We start from the raw sequence: 20,145 nt of genomic DNA, 5'->3' as shown, positions 1-20,145 counted from the left end.
GAAAGAGGGTAAGTATTGGACTAAAACACAAGACATACGGGTTCCAGCCTCAGCTCCAGTACAGTCACAGATTTGCTCTGTGATCTCAGCCTTCTTCCTTTGCACGTTACTGAAACACAGACATGATGCTTCATGTCTCAACCCCTTCCTCATATCCACCTTAAATCTCAATCTTCACAATGACACAAAAACAGATGTCCTACTGAGTCAAGCATGGCTGCCCAGCAAATACAGCGTTCTGCTTATATGCCTCATTTTACATGCATCATGCCTTCAGACCCAGCTCTTTGCAAGGAAGTGCACTAAATGCTGGGCTCACAAACAAGGCCCCATCCTCCATCTGCTACAATTCACCTCATCAATAAAACATTCCCAAGACACTGTTCACTCCTTTGACGTTCTGCATTTTATTGAGTTTGGCTGGATTAAAGGGTTACTTGTATGTTACATGAATTCAATAAATATTCAAGAACTGGGTGATGAAGCCCCATCACATTAGTGCGGAGAGTTAAGTACTGGAGAAGTAAAAACATATTTTTAAAAGATCAAATAACTAGCTGGGATGGATAAATGCAGGTCTTGAAAGAAGAGGGCGTGTGCATTCAGAAGGCTTTTTGGCCACGGACAGCAAGGAAACGCATTACCAGCAAACTGACTGATAAGTTAGATTGGTTTTTAATACAGAATAAAACACATTGCAGCATTCTGCCATTTACTGGTCGGAGATGAAAGGGGATATTTACCAAGTGCAATGTTCTGCCCTGTCAGGCTGAACAGAGGAAATGAAGTCTCCAGGCGGCAATACACGTACCACCAGCCTGCACCTTTGAAAAAACTTTCTGGAAGGGGAAGGGAGAGGGGGACAAAGAGAGGAAGAAACGGCAGAAGGGCCTCACTGGCATATCTACACACACTCCATCTTTAAGCCTAATGTAAATTGCTCCTTTGTCATGACAGGCAGTGCATCAGGCATACAACACGCCCAGCCCTATGACATCTTACTGAGATTTTTATCACAGCAAAGGAAACCGTATCAGTCAGGTCCACTTCTCTCTCTAAAGACAGGACTGTAAGTCTTTACTAAAATGAGAAGGATTGTCTGAAATCTCCAGGGCAGATCTTTAAGGTAAGTGGCACTAATACTTTATTAAGACTTTCCTTGCCTGTTCAGGAAAGGTCCTACCTATAATACAAGACCGTGCAAGAGCACCTAAGTTTCCAGGAAGCCCAGCTACAAAAGGAATATACAAACTTCTTATGCACCCTATCCATACCTGTGTACCAACCCCAATTCATGGATGGGGACGCTACAATACACTACTGTGATCATCCCTCCTGCCATAGTTCCAGCATGCCCCTACATCCTGAAGTTAAACTAGACATATCTATCTTTGAAAGAATCAAGTCAGGTGGAGCAACTTTGCTGGCGCTGCAGGGCTGATCTGTTAGGAGCCACACATCAGACACTCATCTCGGTTCTCCAAGGAGCACACCATGGCTGCTTTATTCCGCTCCTTCTCTTCCTCTTCTTTGGATGCCTTCTCTCGCTCTCTGAGTTTCTCTTTGTTCAAGGTGAACTGGATGGGGTTAGCAGCTGGTTTTGTCCTTAGATAGTACATGCCAGTCTTCAGACCCTGCAGAGCAAAAGCATGAGTCAAAGAGCAGCAATCAGCTGGAGTTCAGGCAAACACCACAGCCAAATTCCGGACCGCTGAGCCTGACCTCCCTTAAGCCCATACCTCTACCTGCCTTACAGTGATGCCCAGTAGTCAGGATTAGTGGGAGCAACAGCAGAAGCATCCTCAGTGTTATTGTTCAAGAAGAGATATTTGACTAGTAACACTGATTCTTGGAAGCAAACAGCCGTTTACCCTTCCAAGAATCAGTGAGACCAGCTTTTCACGAAAACACTTATCAAGCCCCATTTGCTATCTGTTCTGAACAAGTTTTTCACCCTGTCCCTCCCAGATACCTGTTTCCACCCAAAGAAGTGCATGCTGGTGAGTTTGCCGTAGTTGGGTTCCGCAATGTGGATGTTGAGAGACTGGCTCTGATCAATGAAAGCTCCTCTGTCTGCTGCCATCTTGAGGATAGTTTTCTGAGAGATCTCCCACACCGTCTTATAGAGTTGCTTCAAATCATCAGGAATCTCAGGTATATTCTGAAAGGAATAGGAAGAGTTTCCCAGTGCAATGTAACCAGTGACGGCCCACATGTTCACACTATAAAGAACAGACTTCATCGGCAGCTGGAACTTTAGCAATCCTGATTAGAACTGAAGCTTATTGCAGCTAAACTCTGCCACTGAACCCAAACATCCTGTATCTGAAAGTATCGAAGCATAAAGAAACCTTACTTGCTGAAATACGATGGCATATTCTAGGGAATTTGATAGGAGAAGGTGCTTTCAAACAGGCCGTTAATGTAAGACCACGCTACTATTCAAGCCAAAATAAAAGGCAATTCAGCACCTAGCACCCCCCTCATCTGTGACAAGCAGGATGCATTTCGTTAGCATGCATCACTACAAGTACAACACAGTTACAGAAGCATTTCGAACTCCACAGCAGAAATGATTCAGCCCACACAGACTCTTCCCTGTACATCTTCTGGGCTTGCATATTATACACTCAGCTCGTGTCTCAAGCCTGCTTCCTGCTATGAAATTTCCCCTTTATATTCTCTAGGGGAGTCAAGAGTCTAAACATCTGGAGAAGCTGCATAGAGTAGAACAGCCCGCTTTGGTGTTTGTTCTAGCAATAACAGTAGAGAATTCCAATGGAAATGTACTTTTCTATTATATGGGCAGGTTCCATAAGGAACAAATTACCAATGAGATCAGACATCTCCTGTATTTTTCACGGCAGTGCTCCACTTCACTTTACAGCTTTTCCTCCCCAGGCTAGCTGAGTCACTCATAAAGCAGACCTCAGGGCACTGTAGGGCAGATAAGCTCCAGGCTGTCTAGCCAACACTGCTCAGGCTAGTAGGAATGCCTGCGCTGCTCTCCCTGGTTTCTCTAACATACCTGGATAGAGCCATTGTGGGCAATGATTTGGTTTTTCATCTCCTCATTCCACAGGCCCCTCTCTGTGAGATCTTTCAACAAGTGCGGATTCACAACCTGCAAGGAACAAAGGCCAAGAATGAAAGCACTGCATATTCTCCTAAGTTACATGCCCTGCCTTACGGCACAGATGCGCTGTCCTGGAGGGGGCAAAACCACACTAGTGTGTGCAGGTTTTTAAGCAGTTCAGCAGCACAGCGTACAGAACTGCAAACTGTACAACTCTTCAGTTAGTGCTGAGGTGTGCATGCAGATGGCCAGCCCACACCCAAGGCTAAATTAACAGGGTAACAACATGAGAGGCTGTTGGCTATTGCAGACAACGGAAGGGGGAAGTGTTTGGCCACCCAACCTGGGACTAAACTAGTAAAACAGCAACAGGAGAAATTACCGGATATTACAGCTAGTGAACGAGGAGTATATAGAACTCCCTTGGATAAGGAAGGTCAGAAGACGTGAAACAGGGTGCTGGCTTACTAGGGTCACTGACCACAGCCAAAATTACTAAATAAGGGTGTTAAAAACACAATAAACCGGAGCCAAAGCAGAAAGAGTAAAATAGGTGCAGGCTGTTTATCTGAGAGGACAAAAAGCAAACCACATGATTGGGGCTCTTTGGGGGTACCTGTCAAGCAGCCCTGCACCTGATCTACACAAAGGAACAGGACAATAGGCTTGTTGTTCTGACTACATCACGTGCATCTGACTTGGTTCTGCAGCCAGGAAGAAATGGAGTACTTTAACTAACATCGATGAAGAGACACCCCAGAAGGAATATAGGACAGACCAGACCTCTCTAACAGTTAGATTATCCCCTCATCTCATCTAGACCTCTTTCCCAACTCAAGCCTCCAGAACTCAAATTGCTTCATATTCTCTCCTACACGACAGGCCCCTCTCTATCTGTAAGTCTTTTACATGGCATCTTCATAAATTTAATCAGTGCTTTGAACACAGCTCTTTCCGCAGGATTTTGCAAAGCAGCACTGTGGCCTCCATTCTTCTTCCAGCAGTTTGCACACTCCTTCATAAATTTCACTAATTGTCATTAATTTAGTGAGTGTTCCTGCAGGCAATATTGAGCTCTCTTGAAGGACATTTCCAGAGAAAAGCAGCACTTCTTTCTACCCTTTTGCATATTCCGGGACAGACAACACATAGTACAAATATTCTGGTTCAATGTTTTCCTTGGCGCTTTTTGCCTTTGACATAAACATTAACTGAATTGAGGAAACAGTGAAAAACAATCATCAAAAGTATAAATACAGAAAAGCTCTTTGCCACACCTGCCTCAAGCGCTTACCTGAAACTCTCCTGAGAGGACTCTGCGTGTGTAGATGTTACTGGTGTAGGGCTCAATGGATTCATTATTGCCCAGGATCTGAGCAGTAGAAGCAGTTGGCATCGGAGAAAGGAGAAGGCTGTTTCTGACACCATATCTAGCAATGATAGCCAAGAGAAAGCTTCAATCAACCGAGATAAGACAGAGAAGACCCAAGAAAAGCACAGTTTATAACCTGTTTGCAAAGAGCTAAGCAGACCAGTATAAGCAACTCCTTCTCACAGAAATAAAGCATGTCTATCACCATATTTTTCCAGACTCAGTTCACATGCTCATAAATCTAACCTCCAACTTTTTCTCAGGGCGACCTGAAAAAACTTCAGATTACCTACCGTAAGAGGAAAGCTCCACTCAGCTTTCAATGGGGGTTAACATGGAAGCAAAATTCGGTCTTTGCAATTTTCACCTTTAACTAGAGGCTTTCCAAAATTATTTAATCATGAGAAAGGGCACATGGGGATTGGGGGGGGGGGGGGGGGGGACGCGGAGGGGGAAATCTCTGAGCACTCGCAGGCAAAAAACACAATAAGCAGCCCATAAAGAGCCTGAGACCACTCCATATGCTAGACAGTAAATAGATTCACTAAATCTGAAAGTTAAACTCATACAAAACTGAGTCAATTCATTAGACACTTTGTACTTTAACGACTCCTGTCTTCAGGAGGCTCAAAGTTCAGCTTTGCTCCATGAGCTGGGGAAAGTTCCTGAGCCCAGCTGACTCCGCCTCACTCATCACTACATTTGTGTAAGCGGAACATAAACCATTCTCTGCTGCTACGTACAAGATGAAACAGAGTTCAGCTGAATCAGCCTATGGGGTGGGCTCTGTTATCTGCAGGAACATAAACCAAAGAAAGCCATCCACAGAACACACACTTTCCAAGAAAAATCTACTGAAAATGAAAAGACAGGGCTGTTTTTATGCTTGCTCTGTATTTTTTTTCCGTCAGTCAGAAAACACGCCATCACAAAAAATGTAATTTGCATCTAATACAAACTGTGTAAGACTACTCACTTGGCAATCTTCTCCTTTAACGCTTTCCAGTCCCAAAGATCAGATGGGGTGACGTTCCACATGTCATACTGAAGAATCTGAGGAACACAAGTGTAGCCCAATTTAGATTGGGCACTCTTTTCTCCTTATGTTATGAACTGACCTATTATTACTATCCATTACAGTTCGGCCACAACTAAGCTCCTGTATCACAAGCTTACAAACACTCCAACTTCTAATTACACACAAGGTTCAGCCTGTGGTGGCTGACCCCTTTATTGTCTTTATTTTTCCTTTGCATCTCAATTTAACTTATGCATTTCCTATTGCATTTGGAAGTCAAATGATGGAACAGTGCACCCTTTGCACTGTTGCAATATTACTAGCTTGTGGCATTTCAGTCTCATTTTCTTCCAGCATGAAAGATCAGGCACAGTAACATTAATTGCTTTAATAGCTTTGGTCCTGGCATACGACAGTTCTGGGTACTTACTCCTTTGCTGACAGGAGAACCCTCATATGTTTCATACGGTCCTTGCTCCTTGGCAAGTTCACAGCTGGCTTCCAAAGCACCATAATAAATGGTCTCAAAAATTTGCTGGTTCAAGTGCTGGGCCTCAGGACTTTCAAAGGGGTACCTCATCAAGATGAAAGCATCTGCCAGGCCTTGCACACCAATGCCAATGGGACGATGGCGTCTGTTGGAGCGTTCAGCCTGCATGGTGTTCAAGCAGAGAGAATAATTAACTTTAGTAGAACCACACAGAATCTTAGAATAAGTTATGTGGAAAGGACCTCTGGAAGGAAACACCACCCCTACACTGTCTTTCGTATGTATTGACCATTCACTCTGCTGCAATAACCCAGCTTCCAACTCAGCCCAGTTCCCCATGGTTTGCTGTTTGGTAGGGCAGGAATTGGAAGACCTAGATCAAATCTGTTAGGAGCCAATACTGATTTTAAATGTTCGATTCGACACACAAAGGAAGCCACAATTTAGAAACAAACACTACACACTTCCTGAAAACCAGACCCCTGAAGACGTTTTAACTCAGGCGTTCTAATTGTGTGTACTTCAAAAAATCTGATCCTTGCCAGGCTTGGCTTCATTCTTTGAGTATTTGCTTATTTCCTCCTTCAATGGCAGTCTCAGCATTCAGCTCTGCTGCTCGTCTTCCTCTCTTCTCGCAATGAGACAAACTGCTCCCCTTCTTCAACTGCTATCCCCTCTCTCCACTTTCCTCCTAGAAAGCTGTCTATGCATCCTCCCAAAAAGGCATAAAACCAGCACCTCAAGACTGAGTTACACCTTCTTGGGATCTTTCCAGGATCTGCCTGTCAATTTTTCTCGTGCTGTTCTGTGCCTTATGGAAATCCACACACCCGAGAAAAAACTGCAACTGCAGAACCACCTCAAGGGGAGGCTCCCTTTATGATTGCTTCACTAAGGAACTGTTCTGCGTTGGAGCTGAAGAAGTCACTAACAACAGACAACATCTGCAGACAGCTGGCTAATAAAACTCCCAGCTATTTGCCAACATAGTTTTACAAAACCCCTCTGTGATTCCCTCCGCTGAAGACTGAGCCCAGAACCCTACAGAAAATTGCTACAGAACAGCAGCTATCACCATACTCTTGGCACCCTTTCAGCCCCATACCAGCTCAGCACAGTACTCACCTCTGGCACAGGGTAGTAGTTGATATCAATGATTTTGTTCAGGTTTCGGACTATAACTTTAGTGACTTCAGCCAGCTTCTTGAAATCATATGTGTGCTCTGAAGTGACGTACATATTCAGGGCTATGGAAGCCAAATTACAAACTGCAACCTGGGGGCAGGGGCAGAAGAACAAGCATATCAGCCAACACTCCACACAAAACGCACACAATCCCAGTCCCTGAGCCTGTTCTCTATGCAAACTGTATGGAAATAAAGACTGGAAGACACAGAACCCAGCAAGCTGCAAGGCTGGAAAAATATTATTCTCATTTCTATGCACTCCTATGAGTTGTGCAAAGGATAACAACAGTTCAGTGAAGTGTAGTAGACATCAAGGCACAAGTATCACCACAAGAAAGCCGTTCCCTGGCCCGTTCAATCCTGCTGCCCTTAAACCATCCTTCCAGAAACTGAACTCAGCCATTTCTTGTATTGCCAGAATCAGCAGCTATCTCAGTATGAGGCCCAGACTACACTAGGACCTTTTCTTGATTGTTTCTTAACGATATTTCCAACCCCAGGAGAATCAAAACAAGTCAGCCAAGATTTCTTGTGCAGTCCAGGCAGGCACAATGGCACTCCAGCTCCTCTAGACTACTCAGAATTTTATGAATATGCCAAAGAGCATGAGTTAAATGAACCACTGGCAGCTGACAGAGTTGAAACCGACTGTCACAACAGTCTCGGGAGCATTACTACATAAGAAATACCCCATGCTGTATTAGCGCTAATTCATTTCTATGTCCTTGTTTCACCCTTGTTAGTGATGCTGCAGTACAAACACGGCTTCTTTTGTAGATCAGCTACGTTAGGGAAGTACGTAGGGAACTTGGGGGGAACTGTTATTGAAATGCAAGTTTGAGAGTAAAAGAGGCATGGGTTTCACTAAAGCACTAGCTTAAGAGGTGTTTACATGGGCTACCAGCAAGCTAAGCAGCTTACTTCTCCGCAAAGTTCACCTCTCCATCGAGCTGCTCAGGATTCACTTTGATGAATATCTGGGTTTATACCAAATCTTCCATGGGAGTTGGGGGGAAAGGGGAAACCCACATATACCGACTCAATGCAATAGCTGTAAGCACTCAAGTTAAAACATCTCCAGAATGTTCTCAGCTATCTGTTCACTTCCCCAGAAACAGGGCAGACATACCCTAGAGAGCTGTGACAGGCACAATCACAGCTTTCCTAAACGCTGCAGGTTCCCATTCTCCACCTACCTCATCGTTGCTGGTATACTCCACTATTTCCGTACACAGGTTGCTGCATTTGATAGTCCCCAAGTTCTGCTGATTGCTCTTCCGGTTGCAGGAGTCTTTGTACAGCATGTAAGGGGTGCCAGTCTCTGTCTGAGATTCGATGATAGCATACCAGAGCTGCTGGGCCTTCACCACTCTGCGGACTCGGCCTTGCTTCTCATAACTGCAACAAGGCACATGTTGCTTATTAACTCTCCGCCTCTCCAAAAATAACAGTGAAAAAAAATCATTCTTAACACAACACAAGGTTCCCAGGAGGGGCAGGACCTCATTTGCTTCTGATCTGTGTGAGCTCTGAATTAGTCAGGATAGCCTAGAAGCAGGATACCAAGACTGCCCTTGCTTACAGTAGAAAGCTTTCACCAGGCTCTCACTACATCCTGCCCAATTAGTTCAAAACAAAGTCACCTATCACTCTAAGCAGAGATCATTTCAGAGCTTCCCTTTAACAAGGGAAATAATCATTTGTATGTAGTCCTACTGTGAGCAGCTCACAGTTTGAAGCAAACGGTAACTAGCTATTCCCTGTCTTTGTCCTTTTATCAATCCAATAATGGAACTTGGTGACCACTTCTGAGCCAACACCACATAGCTGTACTTTGGCTCCCAGATACCACAACAAGGACAGTTCCATGAATGAATGGCCGCTACTTAATAATCTGTCCGCTTTACTTACCTTTCATATAGCTTCTCAAACTCCTCTCCCCAAACCTCATCCAGACCAGGACACTCATTTGGACACATCAAGGACCAATCCTGTAAGAAGAAAAAGTATTCAGAGAAAACTTTTAAACACCCTATTGTTAATAGCATTCAACTTCATCAGCAGAACATATCAATTAAACGTGTAGGATCAACATGAGCACATCCTGCTATATAAACAAAAACGCATTACATTTCCCATCCTGAAAAACTAGGAACTAACCCTGTGAATAGACTAAGGGAAGGTATTTCTCAGGCTAGTCAAATTTATTTAAAAAAGAATTACGAATATTTGTGATCAAACTGAATTTTTAATCCTGAAATGACTGATTCTCACGATATAACCAATACTAAAGCAAATACAATCAGCCACATGAAGGTCAATTTACTGAGAGGAGCCTGATGCTTTTTTAAGGAAGCTCCAGAGTAAAAATTTAGTATAGCATTATTGATATCGAAAGTCACGGGCTGTAAGATTAAGCAAGCACAGAGGCAAAGTATCCTACGGGCGTTCTCTAGCTCTATTCTCCTCCTGCACACTCTAGTTCTCCATCTGGGTACAGCAGCTCTTTTAGGAAGTTCCTTTGTCGCTAGGAAGACAGCTCTGCAACGCTTTTCGAATTCCATCCCAGGGCTGATCAGCTATTTCTCCATTAACAGACCTACTCTGCACCAATAAAGCTTCTTACCTGGTTGGTTTCAACTCGCTTCATGAAGAGATCAGGGATCCAGAGGGCAAAGAAAAGGTCTCTGGCTCGCTGCTCTTCTTTCCCAGTATTCTTCTTTAAGTCAAGAAATTCAAAAATGTCCAAATGCCATGGCTCAAGGTAGATGGCGAAGGCCCCAGGTCTCTGATGCATAAAATATAGTCAGCGTCAAAACCGACTGCCCTCAAGAAAACATTACCCTGCTGCTGAGTGCACACACTATCCTAAACTATCTGGGACCTAATTTTATAGCTGTGTAAAGGCAATTTCAGAGTGCTGCGCGCTCTCACTTATTGGAACTAAACTGCCATGCTGCTAACTCCAAATTCTCGGGCGGCTCCTCTCGGTGAGGAGGCCCCACAGTATTGAAAGATCTACTTCCTTTGTCAACAGGAGCTTCGTAAATCTTTGATTTACCTATCAAGTCATGCCTCCATTGACTTCTGGACTATTTGAGCACAGAGAATACATATCAAGACACTTTTTACACGGTCTTACACCTTAATTCAATGTGGGGCACTCAAGGAGTGACCGATACAAGAAGCTGGTCTTACACATCTATATTCTGCAGCAGATACATACCAAAAGATCTAACTGCCTGATAAAATTCAAAGTGAAAGGGGAACACCAGAATATCAACAAGAAAAGGTAAAAAGTACTGTTTTAATTATACGCTCCCTGTAACCACTCCACCTGCTCACTGATGCTCCTAGGTCAGTTTTCCACATCAGTGGAAGAGATTGCACATCAGAGGTTCCACTCCCCACCCCACTTTTGCGAAAAGTGGGTACCTTGTTACCGCCTTGGTCCACGTAGCGGGCAGTGTTGTTGTAGACTCTCAGCATTGGAACAAGTCCATTGGAATTCCCATTTGTCTGCAGAGGCACAGGAAAAAACCCCTAGTACTGAAAAATAACCGCCTGAAGAGATGGGCCTGCATTTTCCATATGCCTTTTGTCAGCCAGCATAATTCCCATACTGAAAGCTGGCAGGTGACCACCTCATTCACTTCTTTGGTAGCATGTCGAGCACTTCGTGTGTGCGTGCGTGCGTTTTTTTTTAAAAGTACAGAGACACAGGTAGCAGCTAGTGCCCAAGAGTTAAATAAGATGCCTCATCTTAACTACTTTCCTCTACTTTTTTTAATCTGAGGCTTTCAGAGGTCACATATGTTGTGATCAAAAAAAAAAACCAAAAACAGAACCAAAAAAACAAACCTGATCATCTTAAGCAGTTAGATATATGGAGGGGGAAGGAAAAAAAAAAGTTTAATACATTAGTCTATAAGCACACTCCTAGGCTGCTGATCAACAGATCAGAACCTAGAATTGTCTGATCAAGCAATGGAGTGAGATCTGATCCTTTTTCGAAGGACTTCATTAGGAAGCCAAAATACCAAGGGAAAAGAGCCTTTTCGTCTTAGGTCGTACTGAAAAGGGAAGGATTACTGAGCTAGACCACCTGCTATGTTAAACTGACTCGGTAGAAAAAACATTGATTTGGCAACTGCAGTACAGATATTTACCAAAACCAGAAGGTTAATCTCTGCCGGGTACACCCTGTGCACACTTACCCCAGCAATATAGCTGCCTGTGGCTCGGATACAGCTCACAGCAAGGCCAATCCCACCAGCAGACTTTGAGATCAGTGCACACTGCTTGAGAGTGTCATAGATTCCTTCAATGCTGTCATCTTTCATGCATAGCAGGAAACAACTAATGGAAACAAATAGCTTTAGCATATAAAGATTAAAATGTAAATCAAACAAGGTTTTACTAGGGCTGCAGAAAAACAAGCGTAAACACTGAATCTTTAACATGCTCTGCAAAGCAAATAAATAAAACAAAAACCATAGTTTGTCAATTGGAATAAAGAATAGTTTTGGACAACACCATGGGTCATACTTGTATTACTGACATCTTTGTTACCAAAGCATTTGCAAAACCAGATCTACTCCAAATCATTTGTGCTTGCTACTTTTAACATATTTAACAAAACAATTAACCAGAATTCATTTTGAAATCTGTAGAACATTTTGTATATAAGTAACTTGTAAACAAAAGTTAAGAATGTAAGCATTTCCCTTAGTTTTAGAAGCTTATAGACATCTGGGTTTTTTCCCTCCCCAAAGACTACATTAGATATTAAGTTGCAGTTTTGAGAACTGCTTGCTGTTAAATTTATGACACGCCCACAAAAACGCAGCTGCGACAGAGCATCTCATCTGAAAAGACCCAATTTCCAAAACTTAATCTTTGCCCAGTTATGCATTAGGCAAACTTGAAAGCCAAAGGTACCTGGAAAGCTGAGGCCGGTTGGTGCCTGCGTTGAACAGCGTGGGTGAGGCATGGGTAAACCACCTTTCAGACAGAAGATTGTAAGTTTCAATGGCAGCATCAATGTCGTTTTTGTGGATTCCCACTGATACCCTCATCAACATATGTTGGGGACGTTCAGCAACTACACACGAAAAGCAAGAGCAATAGGGGAGAAGAATATCAGTGTGACATTTACATTAGTTCAGAGAGATGCAGAGGTGAAGCAGTAAGTTACAAACGGCATTTATGGGCCACGTTAGAGCCACTGTTTTGAAAGAATTACAGAATAATTCAGGTTGGACTAGAAACTTGTCAAGGTTCTTTCCAATCTCCGGCTGAAAAAAGGGTCAGCTAAGAGAACCAGACCAGCTTGCTCACGGCTTTATCCAGTTAGATCTTGAAAACCCCCAAGAATGAGGGCTGCATAACCTTTCAGGTAACCTGTTCCAATGCTTGATCGTTCTCACAGGCAACCTGTTCCAATGCCTGACTGCTCGCATGGGGGAAAAAAAAACTTGTATTAAAAGTTAAAATCCAACCCAATATCCAATCCAGCATCCAAGTGCTCTCTAGGTTTATTAAACTAGAATTAATCTCTCACAGTTCCAGTGTCCTAGGAATTTCAGGCTAAGGGCCTGCAATAGCACAGGAGCCATTTCAACTTAAAACTTTTTAAAAAGTGCCTAATGCTATGGAACAAGTTACCTGCGCCTTCTACATCCTAGATAACAGGCAGCATTCAAACCACTAGGTCCTTGTCTTAGACAGGTGAAGAACAGTTGTCTGTTTCACACTCCCATTATTTGGTACAGCCAAGGAAACCTGCCACAGTGCTGCACTTAGCGACCAAGTGTGTTTCACGGAAGCATGCTACAACCACAAAAAAATGCTAGTTTGTTAGGTAAGAAGAGATTTGTATATGCCCAGAGAAGATCTCTGACAAACATGTCGCTTGCTTGCTATTTTTTCAACCAGTATTTTCACTATTTTTTCAACCAGTATTTTCACTATTTTTTCACTAGAATGTCTTCCTGAAGGCTATGAGGTAGCCTATCTGCCTCCTCACCCCATTCTGAGCCAAGGCCTTGACTTTTAAACAGTACATTACACTGATACAGACAATTCTTACCTTTTGAGTTGATTTTCAGCAAGTAGGAGCGCTCCAGAGTCTTTAAAAAGAGAGAGTGTGTTTTAATAGTCATTCAGATTTCTTATTACAAAAAACTACAAGCATCTTCCTGCTCCTTATCCCAGGCTTCAAGAGAGGCACCAACCCTGCACTCCAGTCTTCTCAATGCATAGGATATTAGGTGACTAACAACTAAAAACAGAAGACCGCTACAAGAGCCAAACCCTGAGGATTCTGTGCTTTGGAGTATGGATTGGTAGTGGAGTATGCAGTGACGAGGTTCAAGACTACCTCTCACCCCACAGCAAATTAAGGCTGGAAGACAATGGAGTTCTCGCTCTCCACAACCCCACCCCTTCTTAATAGTATAATCAATTATATTATAATGCTTTCTGGGTAATCTATATCACAGTCCTGCTGTGCTGGGTGTTGAACACACACAGTGACAAATATGGTAATTCTTCAATTAAAGGAGATGCTTTTTCAGCTTGTGCCTAATGAATTACTGACAAAACAAAAGGAGGAATTTAAAAGGAACAGGCGTGGAGCAAAGTTTAGTGGTCAAGAGAACTACTAACAGCAGTAACTACAGCAGGAGATGTCAGGAACTGCATATGTATTTGCACACGTGCGTGCACATATACACACACATACACCCCCTTCGAGGTACCTTCTTTCCATCCTTGCCTGTGCTGTTTCAGCAGCTGCTCTGCTCTTTACATCCCCTCGTTTTTTCCTGACAGCTTACTTCCCCCAAACCAGAAGGCACCATATCACGTGCTTTATGACTGAAGAGTCTCCCTTACACACTTCTAGGCAAAGATCACTAGTTCTGTCAGAGACTCAGCAAGGCCAAGAACGTATCTGAAGTACCCACTCCTATGGAAAAGCTGAACGCTCTCTGGCTACCTCTCCAGAGGGCCCACTGAGTCATGCCTCAAAACAATGCAGTGAAGAACAGCATGTTAAGAGAGGACCAGGAGGAGCAGATGGTGGGGCATAGCAGACTGGACTGCTTGTGGGGGAGATTGTTCCAGCAGCATGGAAGACGACACAAACGCGTGGGATGACACACTGAAAACAACTGTCACACAAAACAACAGGGAGAAACAAAAATGCCTTTTTTGGATTATTAAGAATTAGATTATTTCCTTGAGGAATGACAGCTTCCAACAACATTCAGTACTACCTGTTGCAAAGGTGTTAGAGCTCAACAGCTGAAATCTTACACTAGCCAAGGGGCAAAACAGTTGCAGCCCCTTGAAAGAACACTGTCAGTAATCCCATCAGATAATTAGCTTCCATGCTACATCGATAGTTGTTTTTCTCCTGACAAGGAGAGACACCACTAGACATAAGGACTTTGGAGTCATTCCAAATGGAAGCTCTGGGTTTTGATGATCGAAGGGTTCTTGCTGTTCTCCCCCACATACACATCCTCTCACCTTGTATTCTCCTTCAGTAGTTTCAGTTTACGCCACGCACTTCCATCCTCAATCCCTAACTAAATTTAACTGAACTGTAGGTAGCCTGTGCATGACAGCAGAAGAGAGAACTAAGCATACAGGCCTGTGCTACACTAGCTGCACAGAGATCCTTTTTGGCTCTTGCTCTCTGCATGGGGTTACAGAAACAGGGTTAGGAAGACTCCCGTGAGGTCATTCTGTCCCTCTCTCTGCCCCAAGGCAGCTTTGGGCCTGCCTGATAAAAATCCACATAGGATCACCTGGGTTCATCATGCCATAAGGAACAACAGGAATATAGCCCACTACTTCTTGTCTACACACTCAAGAGTTTTCAAAAGCTTTTGTGGCTGACAGAATAAAGAAACAAACAGAAAAAAAAAATCACATCAAGATGTGCAGCAAAGCCAAGAAGAAAGCACATGGTTCACGCGCCCTGGCAACTGCTTTAGGCAGGTACTCATTTTTACAATCCCACTAATGTCCCAACTACCCCAGTGCTCTCCTTGCCAAATCTGGATGATTCTGCAAGGATTATCATCCCCCTCAACAGGCTCAGCTCTAAAACAACATCAAAACAGCAGTCTTCATATCATGAGAAATGTGCTTTTTACCTTAAAACCAAAATAGTTGTAGGAGAAGTCTCTATCATAGATAATGGCAGAATTCAGGCGCTGAGAGGAAAGAACATGGATTTATATTTACGTTCAGATTATTTGTGGCTCATATTTTCAGTATAACAATGCTATCATTGTTCTGCATTTCTAGCCTCACAAATCCAGCGAAACAGATATTTCACGCAGGAGGGAATAAAGCATGGAAAAGCACTTAGTCTGAAACAACAAATGCACAGTTTTAACGAACTTTTTCAAATACAATGCACAGTCATTGGCTACATTTTGCTGAAGTCTCTAACTAGATACTAAGAAATAGAAGATAGAATCAAAATGTGAATGTGCCTTCTCAGTAAGAGCACAGGACTTGCACAACTTGAAATTAGACACCAAACCTCCTCTCTCCCTTCTGTGCACACAGAAGAGGTTGCTACAACAAAAGGCACTTTTTTGCAGAGATCATGACAATGAGGACATCTAAGAAAACAGATCTTGCTACAGGAATATCTTGCTGCAGGAATATCCTTAAACGAAGGAAATTCCAACACCTTTTCTCCTACTCTCCAGAACAGAGCAGTTATCTTCACTGGTTTTCTGTACTGGCCTTTTGGGGCTAAAACAGACATTGCTTCCATAGAAATAAGAAAAATAAACTGTCTAAACTAGTTCACTGAATCTTCAGAACTTTAGAACTGGATAAATGTTACATACATCTTTGTTGGCCAAAACTATCTCTAGAGTTTCTTTGGAGATCATTGGCGAGTGCTTCCCATTATGAGGGTTTATGTAGTTGTAGAGATCATCCATCACATCTACAGCAGAAACGTGTTTAAAAAGAGAGACAAAGCAAGTCACCCACAGACATACGTTCACATAATTTGTCATTAATTTTCAAGGATTTAACCAACAGGACTACTCAGCCTCCAAAATAACCCCCTCCAGCTCTACATGCACACAACCTCTCACCTTCATAACACAGTCCAACTTATTTTCTACCTGCTCAGTGCTATTATTTTCTACTGACCTTGAAAAAGCACTTTGCTTAGAATATTTTTTAATAGAATTCATCATTCGGTGACAGCTAGAGAATTTCTGTCTAGCCAACAAAGTTCAGCAGGCAATTCCACTTTAGAGGCAATAAGCTTTTCAAATTGATTCTCTTTTCACAGGTTTAGAGATTTTGTTTTTAAAGTGTGAAAAGAAAGTGGGTGCATCCTAATTTCAATCAATTACATTCTTCAGTCTCTTTTATACAGATATTTTTCGCAAAACAATTTGATTTTCCTTGCGACATGCATAAAACTGATGTTTTTCATTCCCTTGGCATTTTTAGTTGGCCTAGGTATTTAATTTCTGCTAATAAAGAGCTTTACGTATTTATATCCTCCAGAACTCCTACTCCCTTTCTGACTAACTGCTCTCCACACGCCCCCAGACAGACTTACCACTGAATACTTTCTTAGTTTCTTTGTGCAAATTGGACACTGCAATTCTCGCTGCCAGGATAGCATAGTCAGGGTGTTTGGTAGTCAGAGTCGCAGCCGTTTCAGCAGCCAGCGTATCCAGTTCCACTGTTGTGACACCACTGTATAGCCCCTGAATTACCTTCATGGTGATCTGGGCCTGAAACAGCAAAATTCTGCAGATTAGCAATCTTTTGTTTAAAAAAAGAAAAAAAATTTTCAACCATTTAAAAGAAATAAAACATGCTTCGCTATAAGGGGTACCTTTCATTCTGTCTGAACAGCAAAGCAAACTAAAATACAAAATCCTCTTGATAAAGTACTGATTCCTAAAGTTTTTAAACCAAGAGATAGTAGGGCCAGAAAGACAGCAGGGAAAGAGTGAAGAAAATACAAACTGTCAACACAGAATCACCAAGAACTTTCTGAACATAGACACTTTCCTAAAGGCTCGCATAAAGTAGCAGCAAAGTGCATGGAATAAAAGTCACATTAAAACTTTACTTGCCTGGAAGTTTTAAAACTCCAAATGAGTTTAAAACTTGACTTTGTAAATGCCTGATGAGACTTGGAATCTGTTATACTTTAAATTTTATGATGACAAGAGCAAAAAACTCCACCCTGGACAAGTCAAAAAGGATTTTGCTTCATGGCTTAACCTCATCTTCATCTATCCATTGGGACCTTTCCTGGGAAGAGACTTCTGCATCTGCTGCTTCGAGAATCTTCTCTGCTTTTCTCTCAAGCATTTAGTGCTGATCACTACAATCAGCATTTAGTGCTGATCACTACTGTAGTGATCAATATCACTACAATAGTGATATTCTACACTGAAGAACAGAGGTCTGACCTAACACGGTAACCGCCACATACGTTTGAAGTGCCTACAGCCTTACGAAACCAGCACGTGTAATTTTCAAACTTTACTCTCTGTAAGGAAGCATTCAGATTAAGAATTTTTGTTATTTCCTTGTAAATCATCTGTCATGAGAAGTTCTGAATCCAAAAGGAGAAATCCAAGTCCAGGAAGAGATATCCCACACACTCCCGCAGAATAAATAAAAATACATTGCTTCACGTAAAATTAGCTTTGCTATTAAGATGAGGGTACAAAGAGTCAGGAAGCCTAGGGACTTTATTTCTGTCCTCATCATCAACTCCCTCTGTCATTCAGATCAAGTCAATATACTCTCTATTTCAGCATTACTTTTTTGGTACAGAATCAATGTCAGATATTTTACAGATGTAATTGAAGACAAGAAAACAAATCACAAGATCTTGGAGATGTGAAGAGCCTAAGTTGACAACTCCAAATGAACAGACTAGCTTTGCACATCGGCGTAAAAATCTCACAGATGTCAATGGATCCACGAGGCTGTGGAAGGAGAAGCTCGTAGAGGTGGGATTACTAAGCACCCAAAATCATAGACAGCTCGGAAAAGTAAAGTAGGGATATAATGGCAGGGGAGTTCCGTCACAGATAAAGGGCACCTTTCCATTTTATTAAGAGAGGACCAAGATTTATTTTCCATACAGCATTGTTTAGCTTTGCAAATTGAAACAGAAAGCAATCAACTAAAATATGCGAGCTGGAGCAACAAACAACTCAAAGTACAAGAAGCATAATCACCTCCCTCAAACCCAGTCTCAGACTTTGTACTTGTGAGGCAAGAAAAACCCCAAAACACAAACAGCTAGAAGAAACACATTATGGAAAAATAGAGTAGTCAATGTATTTGCCAACAGTTCCTGCACAGGCTGCCGTGCTTAGCTTTCCCTTTGCTAAAAGGAAGGCAAAAAATGGATAGCACCTGCTCAAAACTATTGGCTTTTAGCAAAGATCACCACAAGGGGTAGAGAACAGGAAAAGAGGAGAGAGGACAGACTCACTGGATCAACAAAGTCAGCATTGAGCCCATAGCATAGCTTCTGGATGCGTGACGTGATCTTGTCAAACATGACACGCTCTTGGCGTCCATCTGTTGAGGAAGAAGTTACAAACACAACAGCTCCCGTTACACCAAGAAGCAGTTAAAAACAGTATCCTTCTACCCAGGAGATCACACAATAAGGAGCCAACTCTCTTCTGCGGGAAGTCAGGGCGGGAATCACCAAGGACTACCCGTTTAGGTTTCCTGTTCAGGCTCAAGAGGAAGGGAAAAAAGGTGGCTAGCCCTCTAACCCCCTACCAGAGGTGTCACCCCACACCCTGCCCCCATGGCCTGGACAGGGATCCCCCCACCACGGGGTCACCCCACACCCTGCCCTCCACAGGGACCCCCCCCCCACCACAGGGGTCACCCCACAGCCTGCACCCCACTGCCTCCACAGGAAACCCCCCCCCACCACAGGGGTCACCCCACACCCTGCCCCCCCGCTGCCTCCACAGGGACCCCCCCCACCACAGGGGTCACCCCACACCCTCCCCCCCGATGCCTCCACAGGGACCCCCCCCACCACAGGGGTCACCCCACACCCTCCCCCCCCACTGCCTCCACAGGGACCCCCCTCACCACAGGGGTCACCCCACACCCTGCCCCCCCACTGCCTCCACAGGAAACCCCACCCCACCACAGGGGTCACCCCACACCCTGCCCCCCCGCTGCCTCGACAGGGACCCCCCCCCACCACAGGGGTCACCCCACACCCTGCCCCCCCACTGCCTCCACAGGGACCCCCCCCCACCATAGGGGTCACCCCACACCCTGCCCCCCCACTGCCTCCACAGGGACCCCCCTCACCACAGGGGTCACCCCACACCCTGCCCCCCCACTGCCTCCACAGGGACCCCCCCCCACCACAGGGGTCACCCCACACCCGACCCCCCCGCTGCCTCCACAGGGACCCCCCCCTCCACCACAGGGGTCACCCCCACGCTGCCCCCCGCGGTGCCCCCCGGGCCGCGCCATCCCCAGCCCCGCCGCCCGGCCCCCACCTCGCTTCACGACGTGCATGGCGGCGGTCGGCGTCCCGGCGCGCGGGCTTTCCAACGGCTCCTCGGCGCCAAGCGCGGACTAAACGCTTCCCGCTCCCGCCAACTGCGCTGGCCCCGCCGCGCCGCCGTAGCGCTCCGCCCCCCCCGGCTGAGGCCGCTGCCGCCGCCATCTTGGCTCCGGGCACTGCCGCCTTTTCAGCTCCTTCCCTCACCACCGGGATTTCACGCGCTGCCTCTAACCCCTTCGCGGAGGCTCATCCTTAACTACATCCCCATCCTTCCCCCTCTCCTCCCGGAAAACACCACCCTAGCAGCGGCAGCCGAGTCGTTTGCCCGCTTCCAAGATGGCGACCGACCTCCCACCCTCTCCTTCGAGAGCGGCGGCGAGACGAGAACGGGCCGTTTACGCCAGCCCGAGGGCGCGACGTACGGAGCC

At 44.5% G+C, this 20,145-nt stretch overlaps 1 protein-coding gene across 1 annotated transcript; it reads right to left on the bottom strand.

Moving 5' to 3' along the window:
* Nucleotides 1-387: 387 nt before the first annotated feature.
* On the bottom strand, nt 388-20,145 carry RRM1 (ribonucleotide reductase catalytic subunit M1). The gene is made up of 19 exons (XM_068930941.1): nt 19,710-20,145; nt 18,665-18,753; nt 16,757-16,934; nt 16,023-16,123; nt 15,312-15,371; nt 13,235-13,274; nt 12,085-12,247; nt 11,361-11,502; nt 10,579-10,662; nt 9,770-9,931; nt 9,055-9,134; nt 8,340-8,541; nt 7,082-7,231; nt 5,897-6,118; nt 5,425-5,501; nt 4,371-4,506; nt 3,029-3,124; nt 1,973-2,161; nt 388-1,634 (listed from the first exon to the last, which is right to left on the bottom strand). Exons 1-19 carry the CDS (start codon nt 19,726-19,728, stop codon nt 1,446-1,448), a joined length of 2,379 nt encoding a protein of 792 aa, XP_068787042.1. The 5' UTR covers nt 19,729-20,145; the 3' UTR covers nt 388-1,445.

The sequence above is a fragment of the Struthio camelus genome, chromosome 1, assembly GCF_040807025.1.
Source record: "Struthio camelus isolate bStrCam1 chromosome 1, bStrCam1.hap1, whole genome shotgun sequence".
In the NCBI taxonomy this organism is placed as follows: Eukaryota; Metazoa; Chordata; class Aves; order Struthioniformes; family Struthionidae; genus Struthio; species Struthio camelus.
This window is presented reverse-complemented; position numbering and strand designations above follow the sequence as displayed.

Excerpts from the sequence above, each read along its gene's own strand:
- RRM1 (XM_068930941.1), bottom strand. Across the intron at positions 12,248-13,234 it reads GCTGAAAATCAACTCAAAAG|TTGCTGAACGTCCCCAACAT; the intron begins GTAAGAATTGTC and ends TTTCGTGTGTAG. Across the intron at positions 2,162-3,028 it reads CCCACAATGGCTCTATCCAG|AATATACCTGAGATTCCTGA; the intron begins GTATGTTAGAGA and ends TATTCCTTTCAG.